General features: G+C 48.5%; 1 protein-coding gene across 4 annotated transcripts; it reads left to right on the forward strand.

Moving 5' to 3' along the window:
- Positions 1-6,204: 6,204 nt before the first annotated feature.
- Plekhf1 (pleckstrin homology and FYVE domain containing 1) lies at positions 6,205-15,897 on the forward strand. Of its 4 annotated transcripts, none has more exons than XM_059274723.1 (2): positions 6,205-6,319; positions 12,234-15,897. In XM_059274723.1, exon 2 carries the CDS (start codon positions 12,250-12,252, stop codon positions 13,087-13,089), a length of 840 nt encoding a protein of 279 aa, XP_059130706.1. In that variant the 5' UTR covers positions 6,205-6,319; positions 12,234-12,249; the 3' UTR covers positions 13,090-15,897. The 4 variants fall into 4 exon arrangements, with proteins under 4 accessions (XP_059130706.1, XP_059130720.1, XP_059130715.1 ...); XM_059274737.1 differs by having other exon boundaries at positions 6,243-6,298; XM_059274732.1 differs by lacking the exon at positions 6,205-6,319 and adding an exon at positions 6,326-6,496.
- The last annotated feature ends 414 nt before the right edge of the window (positions 15,898-16,311 follow it).

Consider the following 16,311-nt stretch of genomic DNA (forward strand, 5'->3'; position numbering starts at 1 on the left):
GTGTGTGTGTGTGTGTGTGTGTGTATGTGCAGGTGTCCAAGAGGGTACAGGGACTCCTGGAGCTGGAGTTCCTAGAGTTCGATGTGATTGTAAGCTGCCTAGTATGTGTGCTGGGAACTGAACGCTGGTCCTCTGGAAAAACAGCAAGTGCTCTTAACCACTGAGCCATCTCTCCAGCCCTCCTGCCACATTCTTCCCTCAGCTCTCTTCCTTCTCTACCAGTGGTGCTCAGCCTTCCTAATGCTATGAACCTGTCTTCATTAGGGTTTCTATTGCTGTGAAGAGACACCATGACCAGGGCAACTCTTTTTTTTTTTTAATATAATTTATTTAAGTTTATTTATGTGCATTGGTGTGAAAGTGTCAGATCCCCTGGAATTGGAGTTACAGACAATTGTGAGCTGCCATGTGGGTGCTGAGAATTGAATTCAGGTCCTCTGGATGAGTAGTAGCCAGGCCTCTTAACCTCTGAGCCATCTCTCCAGCCCTTCACGGCAACTCTTATAAAAGAAAACATTTAATTGGGGTGGCTCACTTACAGTTCAGAGGTTTAATCCATTATCATCATGGTAAGACATGGCCGCATGCGGGCAGACATGGTGCTGGGGAAGTAGCTGAGAGTCCTACATCTTGCAGGCAACTGGAAGTGGTCTCAGACACTGGGTGATATCTTGAGCATAGCCCCCTCAAAGCCCACCCCCACAGTGACACACTTCCTCCAACAAGGCCATACCTACTTCAAAAGCCACACCTCCTAATGGTGCCACTCCCTATGAGCTTATGAAAGCCAATTACATTCAAACTACCATTTTGATATAGTTCATGTTGTGGTGACCCCCAACTGTAAGATTATTTTTGTTGGTACTTCATAACTGTAGTTTTTATTGTTATAAATTGTAATGTAAATATCTGTGGTTTTTGATGGTCTTAGGTGACCCTTGTGAAAAGGTCTTTTGACCTCACAAAGGGATCTTGACCCAAAGATTGAGAGCTGTTCTATACTGTGTGCTAAGCCTTTCTCTCATGCTTGCTTGCCCATGGCCTCTGAAATTCCTCTTCTTGCCTTCAACGCTGCAGGTGAGTTCTTTTAACAGTTAAATACCCAAGACTGACTCTCCAATGCTAAGATGGTTTTTATGGTTTGGGTCCAAAATGCTCATTATAGGTTCATGTATATTGGTGGTGTGCTGTGTAGGCAGAATAGGGCAACTTTGGAAGATAGAACCTAGTCAGAAGAAGTCACTGAGAGCAGGCTGTTGTGGACATTGTGTCTGGCTTCTTCCTGTCTTGCTCTTTGCTTTCTAGGTGGCTATAATATGAACAAGCCATAGCTGTGAGCTTCCCAACACCACAGACTGAGAGCTCCTCCTGCTGACATGCTTGTCTGCTATGATGGACTAGGATGCCCTGAAACCATGCACTAAAATAAATACGTCCTCCCTTAAGCTGCTTCTGGGATGTATCTTGCCTCAGTAACTATAAAAGTAACTAACACAGTTCCCCGAGATAGAGGGACATGAGTAGGCAGTTTCTCTGTGTCCTGGCCCCTATTACATACTTGTAATCAGCTTTATGATCTGTTGTTACAACAATGTGGTCTCTATTTTTATTTTCTTTCCTTTCTTTTTCTCTTCTCTTCATCCTACCCCTGTGCTAGGGACAAAACTCAGGGCCTTATGGCCTGTGCATGCTAGGCAAGCACACTGAGCCATGCCCTAGCCCCTGGTTTGCTTGTTTGCTTGTTTGTTTGTTTGTTTCAAATAGTTTTACTATGTAGCCTAGGCTGACCTAGAACTTACTATCCTCCTGCCTCAGTCCTCCAAGTATTGAGATTGTAGGTATGAGCCACCATACCTACTTTAAAAAATTTGTTTTCCCAACATTTTGTTTTGAACTTTTTCTACTGACCCAGAGTTGTAAAAATGCAGGCAATGAAGTCCCATTATATAAACCACAAACTGAGAGTGGTTTCCACATTTTTGTTTGTTTTGTTTTTTTAAGACAGGGTTTCTCTGTATAGCCCTGGCTGTCCTGGAACTCACTCTGTAGACCAGAATGGCCTCGAATTCACAGAGATCTGCCTGCCTCTGGTTCCCGAGTGCTGATATTAAAAGCGTGCACCACCACACCCACCTTAAAAATTTATGTATTTTCATTTTACATGTAAAAGTGTTTAACTGAAGTTACAGGCTGGTGTGAGCCACATTGTGGCCTGAGAACCAAACCAGGATCCTTTGTGAAAGCTGCAAGTGCATTTAACCTCTGAGCCATTTCTCCACCTCCTAGCTTCCACATTGTTAAGGGGTTAGAACAAAAATACAAAAGAGGGAAGAATGTTTCATAACACCTTAAAATTATAGGAGAGTCAAATGTCAGTGTTCATATCATTTACCACTTATTTCCATGTTACCCACAACGGCTTTCACTCTGCAGTGGTGATCCTGGAGACCCCATTGCTAAGCTCCAAATACTTATTTGAATCCCTTTTACAAAAAGTTTGCCAACACCTGACTTAGATCTACCAATTATTAAATGTCTTTTGTGTGGTTCTGGGATGGAACCTAGGGCCTTGCAGAGAAGCATTACACAGCCAAGACCTTTCTCCAGCTCTTCAAGGGTTAAGATTTTCTGCTGCTTCTACCCTTAAGTATGGTAGTGGTTCTTTTACATTTTTTTTTTTCTGGGATGGAACCCAGGACTTTAAACATTCAAGGCAGGTCCTCTACCCCTGGGTGACATCCCCAGCCCTCTGCTTCTTCAGCCAACACAGGAAATAGCAGACTTAGAGTGAGGAGAGACAAGATAATGAAATGTTAGGTGCACTGTGCTTGGTGTGTAGACAGAACTCAATAAACATGGCAATGAAAATTCCAGGCATTTTTTCACACAAGGTTTTTAAAAAACAAAAAAACAAAAAACTAGCTTGGGCCTGCTGAGCCTGAGTCTTCCCTCTCTCCCTGGTTCCTGTAGTCTGGAAACCAGCTTTTCCCAGAAAGATTTTTAGCCAAGGAAGCAGAAAAGGCCTCCAGGAAACTTCATTTTTTCCATAGCTTGTGGTTTGGCTGACTCAACTTCTGCCTTTCCCTGAGTCACAAGTTTGTCCTCTTCCTTAGAGGAGGGAGGGAGCCTTCACTCAGGCCTCCCCACCCACCACCAGGCCCTGCTGGGAAGGGGTGGCTAGCTGGATGATCAGTTTATGCAGCTATAGGGGAATTCCCACCCTTCCTTTCAGCTGCATGGAATGTTGAGGCTAGAAGGAGACAGTGGAGACTGAGTTCTAAGTGGGCCCTGTATCCCCAGTAGATCGAAGCTGGAGGCATTTCCTGACTCCAGAATCAACAGGTATTCATTCCTTCCTCTGGTCTTTTAGACTCCCTTCTTTAGACAGCCACTCTCTGCCAGATACTGTGTTGGATGCCAAGATGCCCTCACAGGGGACCATCCTCATCCTAGCCACCTCCATTTCTCCCTGAAAAGTCCACCTTTGCTAAGGAGGTGAGGGAGGGAGATCAGGGGACTGAGGCAGCCATGAAACCATGACCCTGAAGACTCAGCTGAACAACCCCTCTCAATATCCTACCTGAGCTTCTTGGTGGGACTGGAATACTACCTCTGTGAAAAAGCAGACTCCTCACTTGTACCCACCAGGGAGGCAAAAGAAGAGTGAGAACCCAGCATGTCTGTCTGCACCTCTTTATCTGTCACTCCTCCTGCTTTTTTTTTTTTTTTTTTTTTTTTTTTGGTTTTTCGAGACAGGGTTTCTCTGTGTAGCTTTGTGCCTCTCCTGGAACTCACTTGGTAGCCCAGGCTGGCCTCGAACTCACAGAGATCCGCCTGGCTCTGCCTCCCGAGTGCTGGGATTAAAGGTGAGCGCCACCACCGCCCGGCCACTCCTCCTGCTTACCCCACACATACGCATGTCACCCACCAAAAGCCTGCATGTCTAAAAACAAGAGAAATCTAAAGGCTTTCATGGCGTTCACACAGAAAGCATCTGACCTTTAACTTTTATAATGTCCTGTTCCAAAGTCTCCAAACACACCATGAGCTCTGTAGTCATTGTCTCAAATTCATGGATTTGGGGAATGGCAAAGCCTCCTGGCCTATCACCCCATCCCCACCCCAACCACCTTCAGACAATGGTCTCTGACATCCTCTCACCCCCTGCCCAAATTCTTCATCTATTTAAACCTAAAGCTTGTGTCAGTGCTCCGAAGACTAACTCCGGACGTCACAGAAGTCCTTTATCTGTGAGTGAGAAGATGAAATGAGGACATGACACTCCTAGGTATGGTGGAGAAGAAGGTTTACTGTAGCTATGAGGAAGAGCATAGGTAGAGTCTTATGGAAAAGTCCACAGTGAAATAGCTGGCAGACTGAACCAGGCCATGTGAGAAGAGGGGTCAGGGGAGAGCCAGAAGTCAAAACCAAAAGCAGCTGAGAGACAACAGGGAAGCCCAGCCTGGAGAATTTAAGCTAGGGGGTGAGGTATGCAAGTCAAGATGACTCTGTAACAGAATCTAAGAAAGGCCAGAGAAACCGGCAGCCATTATCTGCAATAGTTACAAGCTAGCCTGTGGGACTTCAGACCCTGTCTTTGCTCTAGACAGTGGAGAGTTTGGCTACACCACCAAAAAAAAATCCAACTGGGATACATCCATGGGTAGGGGAGGCCTAGAGTAAAACCATAAAGAGTGGTGTGGTCCATGGTGGATGAAAGAACATGAGCCCCATCTAAAGGGGACAGTGTGCTGTGGAGAAGTAGACCAACCAGTATTTCCAAATCTTTGATTGATTGATTATGTAGCCCAGGCTGGCCTCAAACTCAATCCTCCTGCCTCAGTTTCTGAGTGCTGAGATCACAGGCATGTGCCACCCAGGCCCCCAAATCTTAGATAAGCTAAAAATCTGGGCTGAGGATATAGCTCATTGATTTGGCACTTGTCTAGTATGTAAGGCCCTGGGTTCAAATCCCAGTATGGTTGGGTGAGGATGTGATAAGAGGGGACTAAAAGTCTCAAATTTTATGTGAATTCTTCTAATCTGAAATGTTCACAGAAGTGCATTTTGTAAATGTTTACACAAATTTCAAGTCAAAAAGAAATGTTCTTAAAGTATGGCTGCTTAATAAATGCTGATGGGGGGTTGGTGTGGGTGACCATGGGAATTTGGTAGAGATTAAGGGACAGAAGGCTGGAGACCCAGCTTAGGTAAGGGTCTGACCCTAACACCAACACCGCGGGGGTGGGGGGGACGGGGACATTAGCCCTTTTGAAACTCTCTAGTCCCCTCTGGCCTTGGTCCTGGCCCAGCAGGCACCAGGCTAACCAGAGCTAGGACCTCTTCAATGTAACCAGTTTGGCAACACAAACTGACACTATACAACAGACATTAGCCCAGCACTCTAGAGACAAAGGCAAGTCAGGGACAGCCTGGTCTACACAGTTTCTGACCATACATAGTAAAATCCTGTCTTTATGAAAAAGAAAAAACAAACAAACAAACAACAAACACCAACAACAAAAATGGATGAAGTAGAGCACTGATGCTTTGGGGCCAAAGAGACCTCCCTGAGAAGGTATTGAAATGACAAAGGAGGGGAGTGCAAAGGGGGAGAGTGGAGCCCGCCCAGTGGTTTTGAGGAACCGGAAGAAGACAGTGGAAGAGGATTGCGTGGAGGCAGGTTAGACAGGAAGGCAGGCTTGGAATTGAGCTCTGAGTGTCACCACCAGCCAGGTGGAGTCAAGCAAGGGGTACTTAACCTATTCACGTTGGAGCTATGTGATGAGAACGTGGGGTCAACTAGACTCATTTCCTCCCGTGTGTTTTTGCCATTTTCCACTAGGAAATTTTTATAAAGTTCTGTTGGTCTTTAACAAAAGGCGTGTCACCATCGCCGAAAATAGATAGCCATCATGATAACAGGGGCATCTGAGGACCCACAGTCCCACCATCCCGTCGCGCGTGCTTCAGTGGTGGACCGTCCCCCGAACCCGCGCCGACTCAGCCTTCAGCACGGCGGCCAGAGAAGTTGGGGACGGGACTCCAACCAGAGATCAGTCCCGCAACCACACGCAGAAAACGAGCTGACCCTCTTGCCATCCAGCGGTTCAACTCCACCCGCGCACATTTCTGGGGAACTTGGGCTCACTCCGGCTCCGCCCCCGCCTGCGTGCTAGGGCTCCGATTGGCCAAGTGACCCTCGAAAGGGCATAGCCAGGGAGTTGGAACCAGGAGACGTGGGCGGCGCGAGATTGGCGGGTGGGAGCGGTGACGGTACGCAGACCGGCTGTGCGGGGTACGCGGTTCTCCGCGGGAGGTAAGCAGGCTAGGCACCGGAAGCGCTCCCCTCCCGCCCGCAGCCGCGGGTGGAGGTGGCCGGGGAGATCGACTTCTGGGATTCCACCGGAGCAGAGTGCTCTCTACTTGCTGACTTGTGGGGGGCTCCTTGGGAAGCGGTTGACAGCAGGGACTCCGGAGCCACTGAGTCCCCGAGGTGTGCCTGAGCTGTGAGCCGGGAGAGGGTCCTCCACAGGGTTTCAGTCCGCACCTTGTCCCACGAGGTTCCGGGAGTCATTATTTGGCCTGTGATGTCTTAAGGGTGGGAGGAGCGGTTCTCACTGGCCTCTGATTTGAGACCCTGAAGAGTTTGAGTCAGCGACTGTTCATAAAGGAAGTTACTGAGGTGGGACCGGGTCCGGACTCTCCTAGGGAACACCTGAAGTGCAGAAGCCCCGTCACCAGGCCTCAGTAGGAGGAAAAACGGCAGTTCCGAGTCACTCTGTAACGCGTGCACACGCCTAGAGGGAGCAGGCCTTGGAATTTGAACACAGCTGATATCAGATTCCACAGGGTTAGAGGCCGAGGAGGAGGGGCGATCAGTGCTGGTCAAGATCCCTGCGGTTTGTGTAATCTGAAGTGCCTCACTTGCTGTGCGTCCTGCCCACGTCAGCTCTCAGAGCTGCCTAGAGGGGCCAGGCCAGTTGCCTGAGCACTGGGACCTGGCCAACCGAGCCGCGCCAAGAAAGGAGGGGGTTTGTGGCCTGCGGGGTGGGACAGGCCACCCTGTGTGTATGTGGTAAGAGAAGACACGAAGATCGGGCAGTAGAAGACTACACACTCTGGAGTTTTAAGAACTTCTGATTCTGGGTGTGCTGGGGGGGGCGGGGTTTTTTGTTTAATATGAAGAGGGCACGCCTTTCAGGAGTCATTCTCTCCTTTTCATCATGTGAGTTCCCGGGATGGAATTCAGTCAGTCTTGGCCACAAACACTTTTATCCTCTGAGCCATCTTGCCCAACTAGGTTTTGGTTTTGTTTGTTTGTTTTTTGTTTTAAGATAAGATCTCACTATATAGCCCAGATTGATTGACCTAGAACTCTCTATCCTCCTGCCTCATCTTCTCAGGTACTGGATTACAGGTATGCGCCCTAGGCCAAAGTTTCTCTTCCTTGCCTCAGAGCTTATTTGAAAGTTTGGCCACTAGCTAAGGTTCTGGGGTGGTGGCTGTGAAGGGACTTGGTGCTTTCTCCAGATGAGCATTTTGGGGGACTAAGTTAGATCAAACATGCTATGTGCTCCATTTTATACCTAGCTAGCAGCAGGTGCTGAGAAAGTGGCACCTAAGAGTTCGTTTTACTTATTCTGTTCTCCTGGAAGAGGATTCCAGAAAGTTTCAGTGACTCACTACCCTTGTAATAACTCAGGAATGCTCACACTGGCCTGTAGGCTGGCAAGGTGACCCTACCTGGCCCTGTAACCTGACCTCTTATAGGAGGGGGTGCCTTACTCCCTCCTCCTGAGTTCCAGGTTCCAGACCTCTCATAGAGGCTGTACCACATTGGGCAACAGGATATGATGGGTTCTATTGGGACAGATATCGTTGCCAGTATCCATGAGTAAGGTGCCTTGTGCATTTTGCATGTGTCAAGGGTCAACAAACCTTTTCTATAAGAGGCCAGAGAGTAAATGTATTTTAAGCTGTGTTAGCTTGAATGTGATTGTATTTCACTAAGGTTGCATTTAGGAAGGCTGGCAGTGGGCCAGATTGGGTCTGGATTTTTAGCTCCTGGTTGTAGATCACATTTCCTTCTTGGCTGTCTGTCACATGTTTCTCAGAGATGGGCATTTGGGTTGCTTCTGCCTCTTGGCTTTAGTAAACACACAAGAATATAGATATTCCTTCCAGTCCCTTTGGAGACAGAACCATAGTGGGAAAGGTAATTCTATTTTTAATTTTTTGAGGAAACTTCGGGTTGTTTTCCATAGTAGCTATGTCGTTTTTTCTCAAGATGTATTTGTTTATTTTATGGGTGTATCTATGTATGTGCACCACATACATGCAGATCCCTTGGAACTGGAGTTCAGAAGACTGTGAGCCACCTGATGTAGGTGTTGAAAACTGAACCTGGGTCCCTGCAAGAGCATCAGAAACCACTGAGCTCCAGCCCATAGCTATAGCATTTTACATTTCCAGCAACTGGGCATACCTTTTTTGCTTTTCCCACATTGGCACTTACTGTATTTTCTTTGATAGGAGCCTTCCAATGGGTATGGGATCTCCTGTTTTTACTTGTGGATGGGTTTCTTGAATAGTTTGGAATGTTATGTGAATTCTGCATAAGTGATAGTCAGTTGTATGTGCCATCCTAGGGCTGCTCACCTCAGTCCATTAAGTGTTCATTACTCCTGTTGGTCCATTTATCCATCATGTGAGAAGAACCTGGGGTTTTTTTTTTTAAGATTTATTTTTATTTTTATTTTTATTTTTATTCATGTGTCTGTGTGACTGAATGCCACATGTGTGTGAATGCCTCAGAAGCCAGAAAGAGTGTATCAGGTCCCCTGGAGCTGGAGTTACAGGCAGTTGTAAGCCAGGCACCCAAAGTGGGTACTGGGATCCAAATTCTGTCCTCAGGAAGAGCAGAAGGGCAGAAAGTGCTCCTAACCTCTGAGCCATCGTTCCAGCCCAAAACCCTGTTTCTTATTAGATCCTCTCTCTGCTCCTGTTTCAGTTGTCTCTGCTCCCCGGAAGCCACTGCACCTTTGGCTCTACTGCCTCTGGGCCATTCTGGTCTCTCCACAGGAAGATGTTATCCACATTGACCCCCAGCACAGTGCCTGGTGGCCATGGAGGTAGCATGCTGGCACATTAAGGGACACAGGTTGGATTTGTCAGATTGTCCCTCAGCCAAGAACTGGTGATCAGTTAGCAGAATGGCTTGGGGTTGCAAAGTTTGCTGCCGAGATCAGCAAACTAAAAATAGTTATTATATCAGGTGGTGTGGGCAGCACTTTGTGTGTGTGTGTGTGTGTGTGTGTGTGTGTCTCAGCAGATGTTTGTATGTGGTAAGAGGTCAAATCACTCCTGCTTCCTCCCAACAAGTAAGAACTGAGTGTCAAAGAGAGGTTCATGTACATGATACCTTACTGTGTGCATGGCACAGTTTTAAGAATTGTTGATATAGCTATTAACAAGAAAAGGCTTCTGTTCTGTTGGAACTAAGGATTGAGTGGAGGCAATATAAGGTCATATGCAGTAACTAGACAGGAAAATACCAGGGGTTTTTGGAGTTTTTGTTTGTTTGTTTGTTTGTTTGTTTTTTTGTTTTTTTTGTTTTTTGTTTTTGTTTTTGTTTTTGTTTTGTGTGTGTGTGTATGTGTGTGTGTGTGTGTGTGTGTGTGTGTGTGTGTGTGTGTTAAGGCCAAAGACTGATGTCTGGTGTCTTCCTCAATTGCTGTCCACCTTGGTTTTTTAAAGATTCATTTAACTTTTAGTCATAGGTATACATGTATGAATGATATCTTAGTTAGAATTTCTATTGCTGTGATGAAATACCATGACCAAAGAGCAAGTTGGGGAGGAAAGGGTTTATTTGCCTTACACTTAACAGCACTGTTCATCATTGAAGGAAGTCAGGACAGGAATGCAAACAGGGCAGGAACCTGGAGGCAGAAGCTGATGCAGAGACCATTGAGGGGTGCTGCTCACTAGCCTGCTTAACTGGCTTGCTCAGCTTGCTTTGTTTTAGAACCCAGGACCACCAGCCCAGGGATGACACCACCCATGATGGGCTGGACCCTCCCACATCAGTCACTAAGAAAATACCTTACAGTGGGATCTTATGGCGGCATTTTCTCAATTGTGGTTCCCTTCAGTTAATTCCAGCTTTTGTCAAGTTGACATAAGACTAGCCAGCACAAGTGGGTATATGCAATTATGAATGTAGATGTCCACAGAATCCAGAAGAGGGTACTGGATTCCCTGTAGCTGGAGTTAAGGAGGTTGGGAGCTGGGAATTGAACTTAGGTCCTCTGGAAAAGCAGTATAGGCCTCGATAGCTTTTTTTTTTTTTTTCTTCAGAAAAGGTCTGGTACTGAACCTGGCACTCACAGATTCAGCTAGATTGGCTGGTCAGCAAGCCTCAAGGATCCTCTTATCTCTATTCCCAGCCATGGAATTACAGATACACCACCACTCCTGGCTTTTTACATGGGGCCTCAAGATCTACTCAGGTCCTTACGCTGGTGGGCAATCTCCCCAGCCCCATGACTAGGTCTTGATAAGTGTTATGAAGGGGAAAAACAAAACAAACAAAAACAGGGTGGCATCTTACAGAAGGGGTCAGCAAACTTTTCTACAATGGTCCAAATTGTCAGTATTTCAGGTTTTATTACCACATGACTCCTGTCACCACTTAACTCTGCCATACCCTATAAATGAATGTGCACAGACATGTTACAATAAAACTTTATTTATAAAAATGGGCTCTGGGCTACATTTGACCTCTGGCCAGTTTGCCATCACTGGGAGAAGCTTCCTGAGATGAGGAACAAAGAATCTTTCTAAGCTGGTCATGGGCCAGGGCCAACATGGGATGGCCTAGTCCAGGTGAGGCAAGATGGCACCTTGCTGTTTTACGGTGGTGGAGTTGCATGCTGAGAAATATGTTGTGTAAGAAGGAGGAGGCTCAAGGATGAAGACTAGATTTGGAGTTTGAGCCACTGGGTGCATGGTGTTTCTGATGATGGAGAAGAGCTAAGAGGAGAGGGCCCAGGAAACATTGGGTTCAGTGTTGAGTATAAGAAGCTAATTTGATGGCGCACGCCTTTAATCCCAGCACTCGGGAAGCAGAGCCAGGTGGATCTCTGTGAGTTCAAGGCCAGCCTGGGCTACCAAGTGAGTTCCAGGAGAGGCGCAAAACTACACAGAGAAACCCTGTCTCGAAAAAAAACAAAAACAAACAAAAACAAAAACAAAAACAAAAACAAAAAAAGAAGCTAATTTGATGACTGGGTAGGCAAGTGGCTATCCACACCTAGAGCTTAGTAGAGATGCCAGGCCTGGAAGCTTGGACCAGGAAGTGGCCACATCTGTGTATCCTTCAGTTTTGAGTATGCTGGGCTTAGAAGGGTGGGTATGAATATCAGGAGGTAGCTAGGGTATGCTGTGAGGTTACCAGTGTTTATTGCCTAGTACATCAACAGAGAACCCAAGTGGGCTTTGCACTCCACAGAGGAGGCTCTATCTTCTGAGCTGTATTCCCTCCAACTAACTACCAGAGTCTGTTTCCCTCCTGTAAGATGGGGGCAGAGGGTTTTCTAACCTGCTAGGGTTTGTGTGAGGACTAAATGAAGTAAAGCTGCCCTTAGCTGAGAGCTAGTACTCAGCACATGGCCCCTGAGATGGCAGTGTGGCCCCTGTTCAGCCACCCAGAACAGCTGGGTACCTTGGGCAGATGAAGGATCGAAGAGTCTGTGATCAGTTTGGATCCCAGACACTCATATTGTCCAACATACACTGTTCAGTGTGTGCACCCCCCCCCTTCTTCCAATCACAGACTGTCCCAAACAGCTGATGGGAGTTTGAGGCTCACCATTCCAGTTTCCTTCTCCTGATGCATGCCTGAGTTGTGCTCTACTTCCAAGGCTCCTAGGACCACTGAGTCTCTTATTTCTTGCATTAACTCCTCATGGCTATCTTCCCACCACCAGCTGCCTCCCATATGCCTCCTACAGGAGAATCTCCGTCACCCACTCCACCCCCAATAATCTTCCACTCCTTGTATCAAGTCAGCCTCTGGTGCGCCAAGTTTCTGTGCCTGGGAGGCTGGGTAGGCTTGGGATAATAGGTTTGTCTGGTTTGGTGCATGAGTGAGCTGGTGTAGGGGATGGTGAACAGTGTGGTTCTGACTTCATGGGCAAGCTGATGGCCTCCCTGTCTGCCTTCTACAGCCTAGCTACTGAGAAGATGGTGGACCATTTGGCAAACACAGAGATCAACAGCCAGCGGATCGCAGCAGTGGAGAGCTGTTTTGGGGCATCAGGGCAGCCGCTGGCCCTGCCTGGCCGTGTGCTCCTGGGCGAGGGGGTGCTGACCAAGGAGTGCCGAAAGAAGGCCAAGCCACGCATCTTCTTCCTCTTCAACGACATCCTGGTGTATGGCAGTATTGTGCTTAGCAAGCGCAAGTACCGCAGCCAGCATATTATTCCCCTGGAAGAGGTAACATTGGAGCCACTGCCAGAGACCCTGCAGGCCAAGAACCGCTGGATGATCAAGACAGCCAAGAAGTCCTTTGTGGTGTCCGCAGCCTCTACCACGGAGCGCCAGGAATGGATTAGCCACATTGAAGAGTGTGTGCGGAGGCAGCTGCTGGCCACAGGCCGCCAGCCCACCACTGAGCATGCAGCACCCTGGATCCCTGACAAGGCCACGGACATCTGCATGCGTTGCACACAGACACGCTTCTCGGCACTTACCCGGCGTCACCACTGCCGAAAATGCGGGTTTGTGGTCTGTGCTGAGTGTTCCAAGGAGCGTTTTCTGCTGCCACGTCTCTCCCCCAAACCCCTTCGTGTCTGCAGCCTCTGCTACCGTGAGCTGGCAGCCCAAAAGCGAAGGGAGGAGGCCAAGGAGAGGTACGGGGACTCTCCAGGGCAGCAAACCCACCTAGGCGGGGCTGTCTGTGGTGCATCCAGTGGTGATGACGATGACTCCGATGAGGACAGAGAAGGCAGTGGAGATGGTGACTGGCCCAGCCAGGTGGAATTCTATGCTTCTGGTGTCTCCTGGTCAGCCTTCCACAGTTGACCCTCACCTTCAGAGTATCTGCATCAAGCCAGTCCACTGCCCACGGCCCCAAGAGTGCAGGTCCTGAACTGTCTGATTTTGCTGGGACCCAAGCCCATGGTAGTGGGCATATGACAGGTAGCTGTTCCAGAGCCATTATTAGTGCCTTTCTGCTAGACAGCAGCATCCTAGGCCTTCTTCTACTTCTGGTCAGATAATTGCCTTTCCATTTCACAAGGCCCAGAACATATAGTCCTTGGTGACCAGGCTACTACAGCCCTTGGGGTTAGACCAGGCCAAGTGTCCCAAGCATTAAAAGACCAGGGTGGAAGAGGGCAAAGGGAAGACCAGACCAGAGTGGAGGTCCACTCCACTCTGAAGCTTGAGCTTCAGACCCCATTCCCACCTCCACCCCTTAACAGGCACAGCCCATGGCAGCACAGAAGGCCTGCACACCCACCACCACGCAGATATCACCACCTGACCACTGACAGAGTCCTTGCCAAGCTAGGCCCCAGGTGCACTGTTTGTGCCTTTGGGGCCCAGGTGAGCTGCAGCCTGTGCTCCCCCAGCCCAGAGCAGCCCATCAAGGTCTCTGCCCTGTCACCACTCTCCAAATGTCTGGTACCTGTCCTGTCCCCATCTCTATCTGCAGTCAGTAGAAGCGATGTTTCCCCTTAGGATTTCAAGGACAGAAACCCTATCCAGACTGACTTACCAATAAAAAAACAACAACAACAAAAAACAACTCTTTTGATTGCTAAGTCTAAGAGTACCCTAGCTTCAGACACTTCTACACTTCAGTGGTAGAAGCCATGGGTAGGGACAGCCACCCCTGATACTGCCACACTGGGCATTCCTGGAAATGCCTCCCACCCAGTGAGACATTCATGCCACACTGTGGCTGGCTCCCCAAGAACAAAGCCCCATTCTGCTGCTTTGATAGCCAGCCTGCCTGCCTGCCTGCCTGCCTTTCCTTTTCCTTTGAGACAGGGACTTGTTACAAAGGGCTGATACAAACTTGAGATCCTCTGGCCTCAGCCTCCCCAGTGCTGAGATTACAGGCATATACCACTATACCTAACTTATTGGTGTGGGCTGTCTAAATGGGTGGTAAAGGAAAATAGGTGTTTGTCTGGCTCAGCCTGATCCTTCTGGGGTAAAAAGACTCCTGAGTAGTCTCTGCTCAGCCCCTGCAGATGGTGTCTATGATTTGGGGAGCAAGCCGCTAGCTTTGCGTGTAGACTAGAAAGTTTCAGGGCCCTTCAGAAGCCTTCTTTAAAGCTGTTCATGGCAGTCCATGCCTGTAATCCCAAGATTGTGAGTCTGAAGCCAGCCCTAGCTACATAAAATCCCTGTCTTGGGAAACCATGCTTTCTGCAGGTATTTATCAGTCTTTGTCCAGTACCTGGCTATCCTTGAATGGAGTCCCTGTGTATAGAGTGGGGTCACTGTCAGGTACATGTGAGACTTTGGTGCTAAGAAAACTTCCCTCCGACTCTAGTATAGTGAACCCCTATTATCAGGGATCTCCATCCCCCCAATATAATGTTGTCTTCCATGTCTATGTTCTGGTTCTGTAGGTTGGGTCCAGATCCCAAAGTCTACAGTTGACAGACATGTGGTCGGTCATCCTCTAAAGAGTGCTGGAGGGGTAGAATATGGAGCACCCAGGAGCTGCCTGTGACCCTTCCTGTACTGGCAGTGACAGGCTGGGGAGGATTGGGGATGTGTTTGTTTACAGCCCCTTTTACTTTGTGGCCTCTGTCAGCACACAGACTGGTTCAGGCTGCTTCTCCTGTTTGGGCCCAGGACCAGGCAGGTTCCTAGGTGAGGCGCGGCTTCCTGAACCTAGATCTAGTGTCTTTTCAGCAGTCCAGACCAGGTAGCCCCATCCTTTCCACCCATGGCTGGTGACTCACAAAACTCACTCCCTTGGAACCTTCCTTTCCTAGAAACCTTCAGGGTATTAAAAGGCAGCAGCAGTTCCTGTGGACAGAAGGAACTGCCTGAGGCTGAGCCTGGGTCTAGCCGCTGTCCTTATCTCCTGACAAAATGAGCATGGTGCAGGAATCTGGGTGGTTGGGGCAGGCTGTGGAGGGCCATGTGGCACTGGTAAGTAGAGACAGGAGCTGACTCATCCCTCAGCCCAGGGCTCAGACCTAGGACAAGGATGTTACTTCCCTAAGCCCCAAGATGTCGGAGACCACAAGGGCCCAAGGTTGTCAAGAACCTTGGGAAGGTGTTCATTTATTCAAAGCTACTGAGACTTGCTGTGTTCCCTGCCAGATGCTGGGGGCACCACTGTGAATAAGATGGACTTGGCTTTCAGTTTTGAGAGGGGAGACTACATTCTAGCAGGTGGACTGAGGCTGGTGCATAGAGGCACACCCCGGGTGAAGAGAGTGAGCCGTGCCAGTGGAGAAACAACCTTCCAGGTATTGGCAATGACTTGTGTCAAGGCCCTGAAGAGGAAGGGGTCCATGTTGTCCTGGAGAAACATGATGGGGTCAAGGCCAAATGACAATAGACCCCCCCAGGACCACAGAGGCTTCTACAGGCAGCAATCTGTTCTCTGCTCTGATGACTTTGTTCTGACTTGTCAGCAGATGGTTGGAGAGTGGGGAGGTAGGCAGGCGTGGGGACTGTGTGCACAGAAGCTAGCTTGGGATTTCCAAGGGGGAATCTAAGAAAAGTCCATCCTCTGCTCTTTCTGCCTATGGTGGTAGGCAGGAAGCTTCCATGGCCTTCTTTCTGTCCCTGACTCTTTTCTACTGAGATACTGAGGGAACTCCCAGGAGTCAAATGACTGTGGGACCCTGTGCGAGACCAAGTGATACCCAGTATCCCCCGACTGCTGAAGCTTTCGTTAGAGGGGAACCGACTGCAGGAATGAAAGTCTTGAAAATAAGATGTGTAAGAAACAAAAGTGGGGGCTGGAGAGATGGCTCAGAGGTTAAGAGCACTGGCTGTTCTTCCAAAGGTCCTGAGTTCAATTCCCAGCAACCACATGGTGGCTGAAAACCATCTGTAATGAGATCTGGTTTCCTCTTTGGGCCTGCAGGGATACATGCAGGCAGAACACTGTATACATAATAAATAAATAAATCTTTAAAAGAAAAGAAAAGAAAATGGTGAGGATGTTTGGAAGAGGAAACCTGTGCCCTAATGTAATAGTGCAGTCACTATAGAAGGCGTTGTGCAGGCCCCCCAGCAAACAAAACAGAACTGGGAATGACCCAG

This window comes from Peromyscus eremicus, chromosome 1 (assembly GCF_949786415.1).
Source record: "Peromyscus eremicus chromosome 1, PerEre_H2_v1, whole genome shotgun sequence".
Lineage (NCBI taxonomy): Eukaryota > Metazoa > Chordata > Mammalia > Rodentia > Cricetidae > Peromyscus > Peromyscus eremicus.

What these genes read in the sequence shown, in the direction of transcription:
- Plekhf1 (XM_059274714.1), top strand. Translation starts at nt 9,129, where the DNA reads ATGGAGGTAGCATGCTGGCACATTAAGGGACACAG. An exon ending in TGGCACATTAAGGGACACAG is followed by an intron (nt 9,164 to 12,233) that starts GTTGGATTTGTC and finishes TGCCTTCTACAG; the next exon opens with CCTAGCTACTGAGAAGATGG.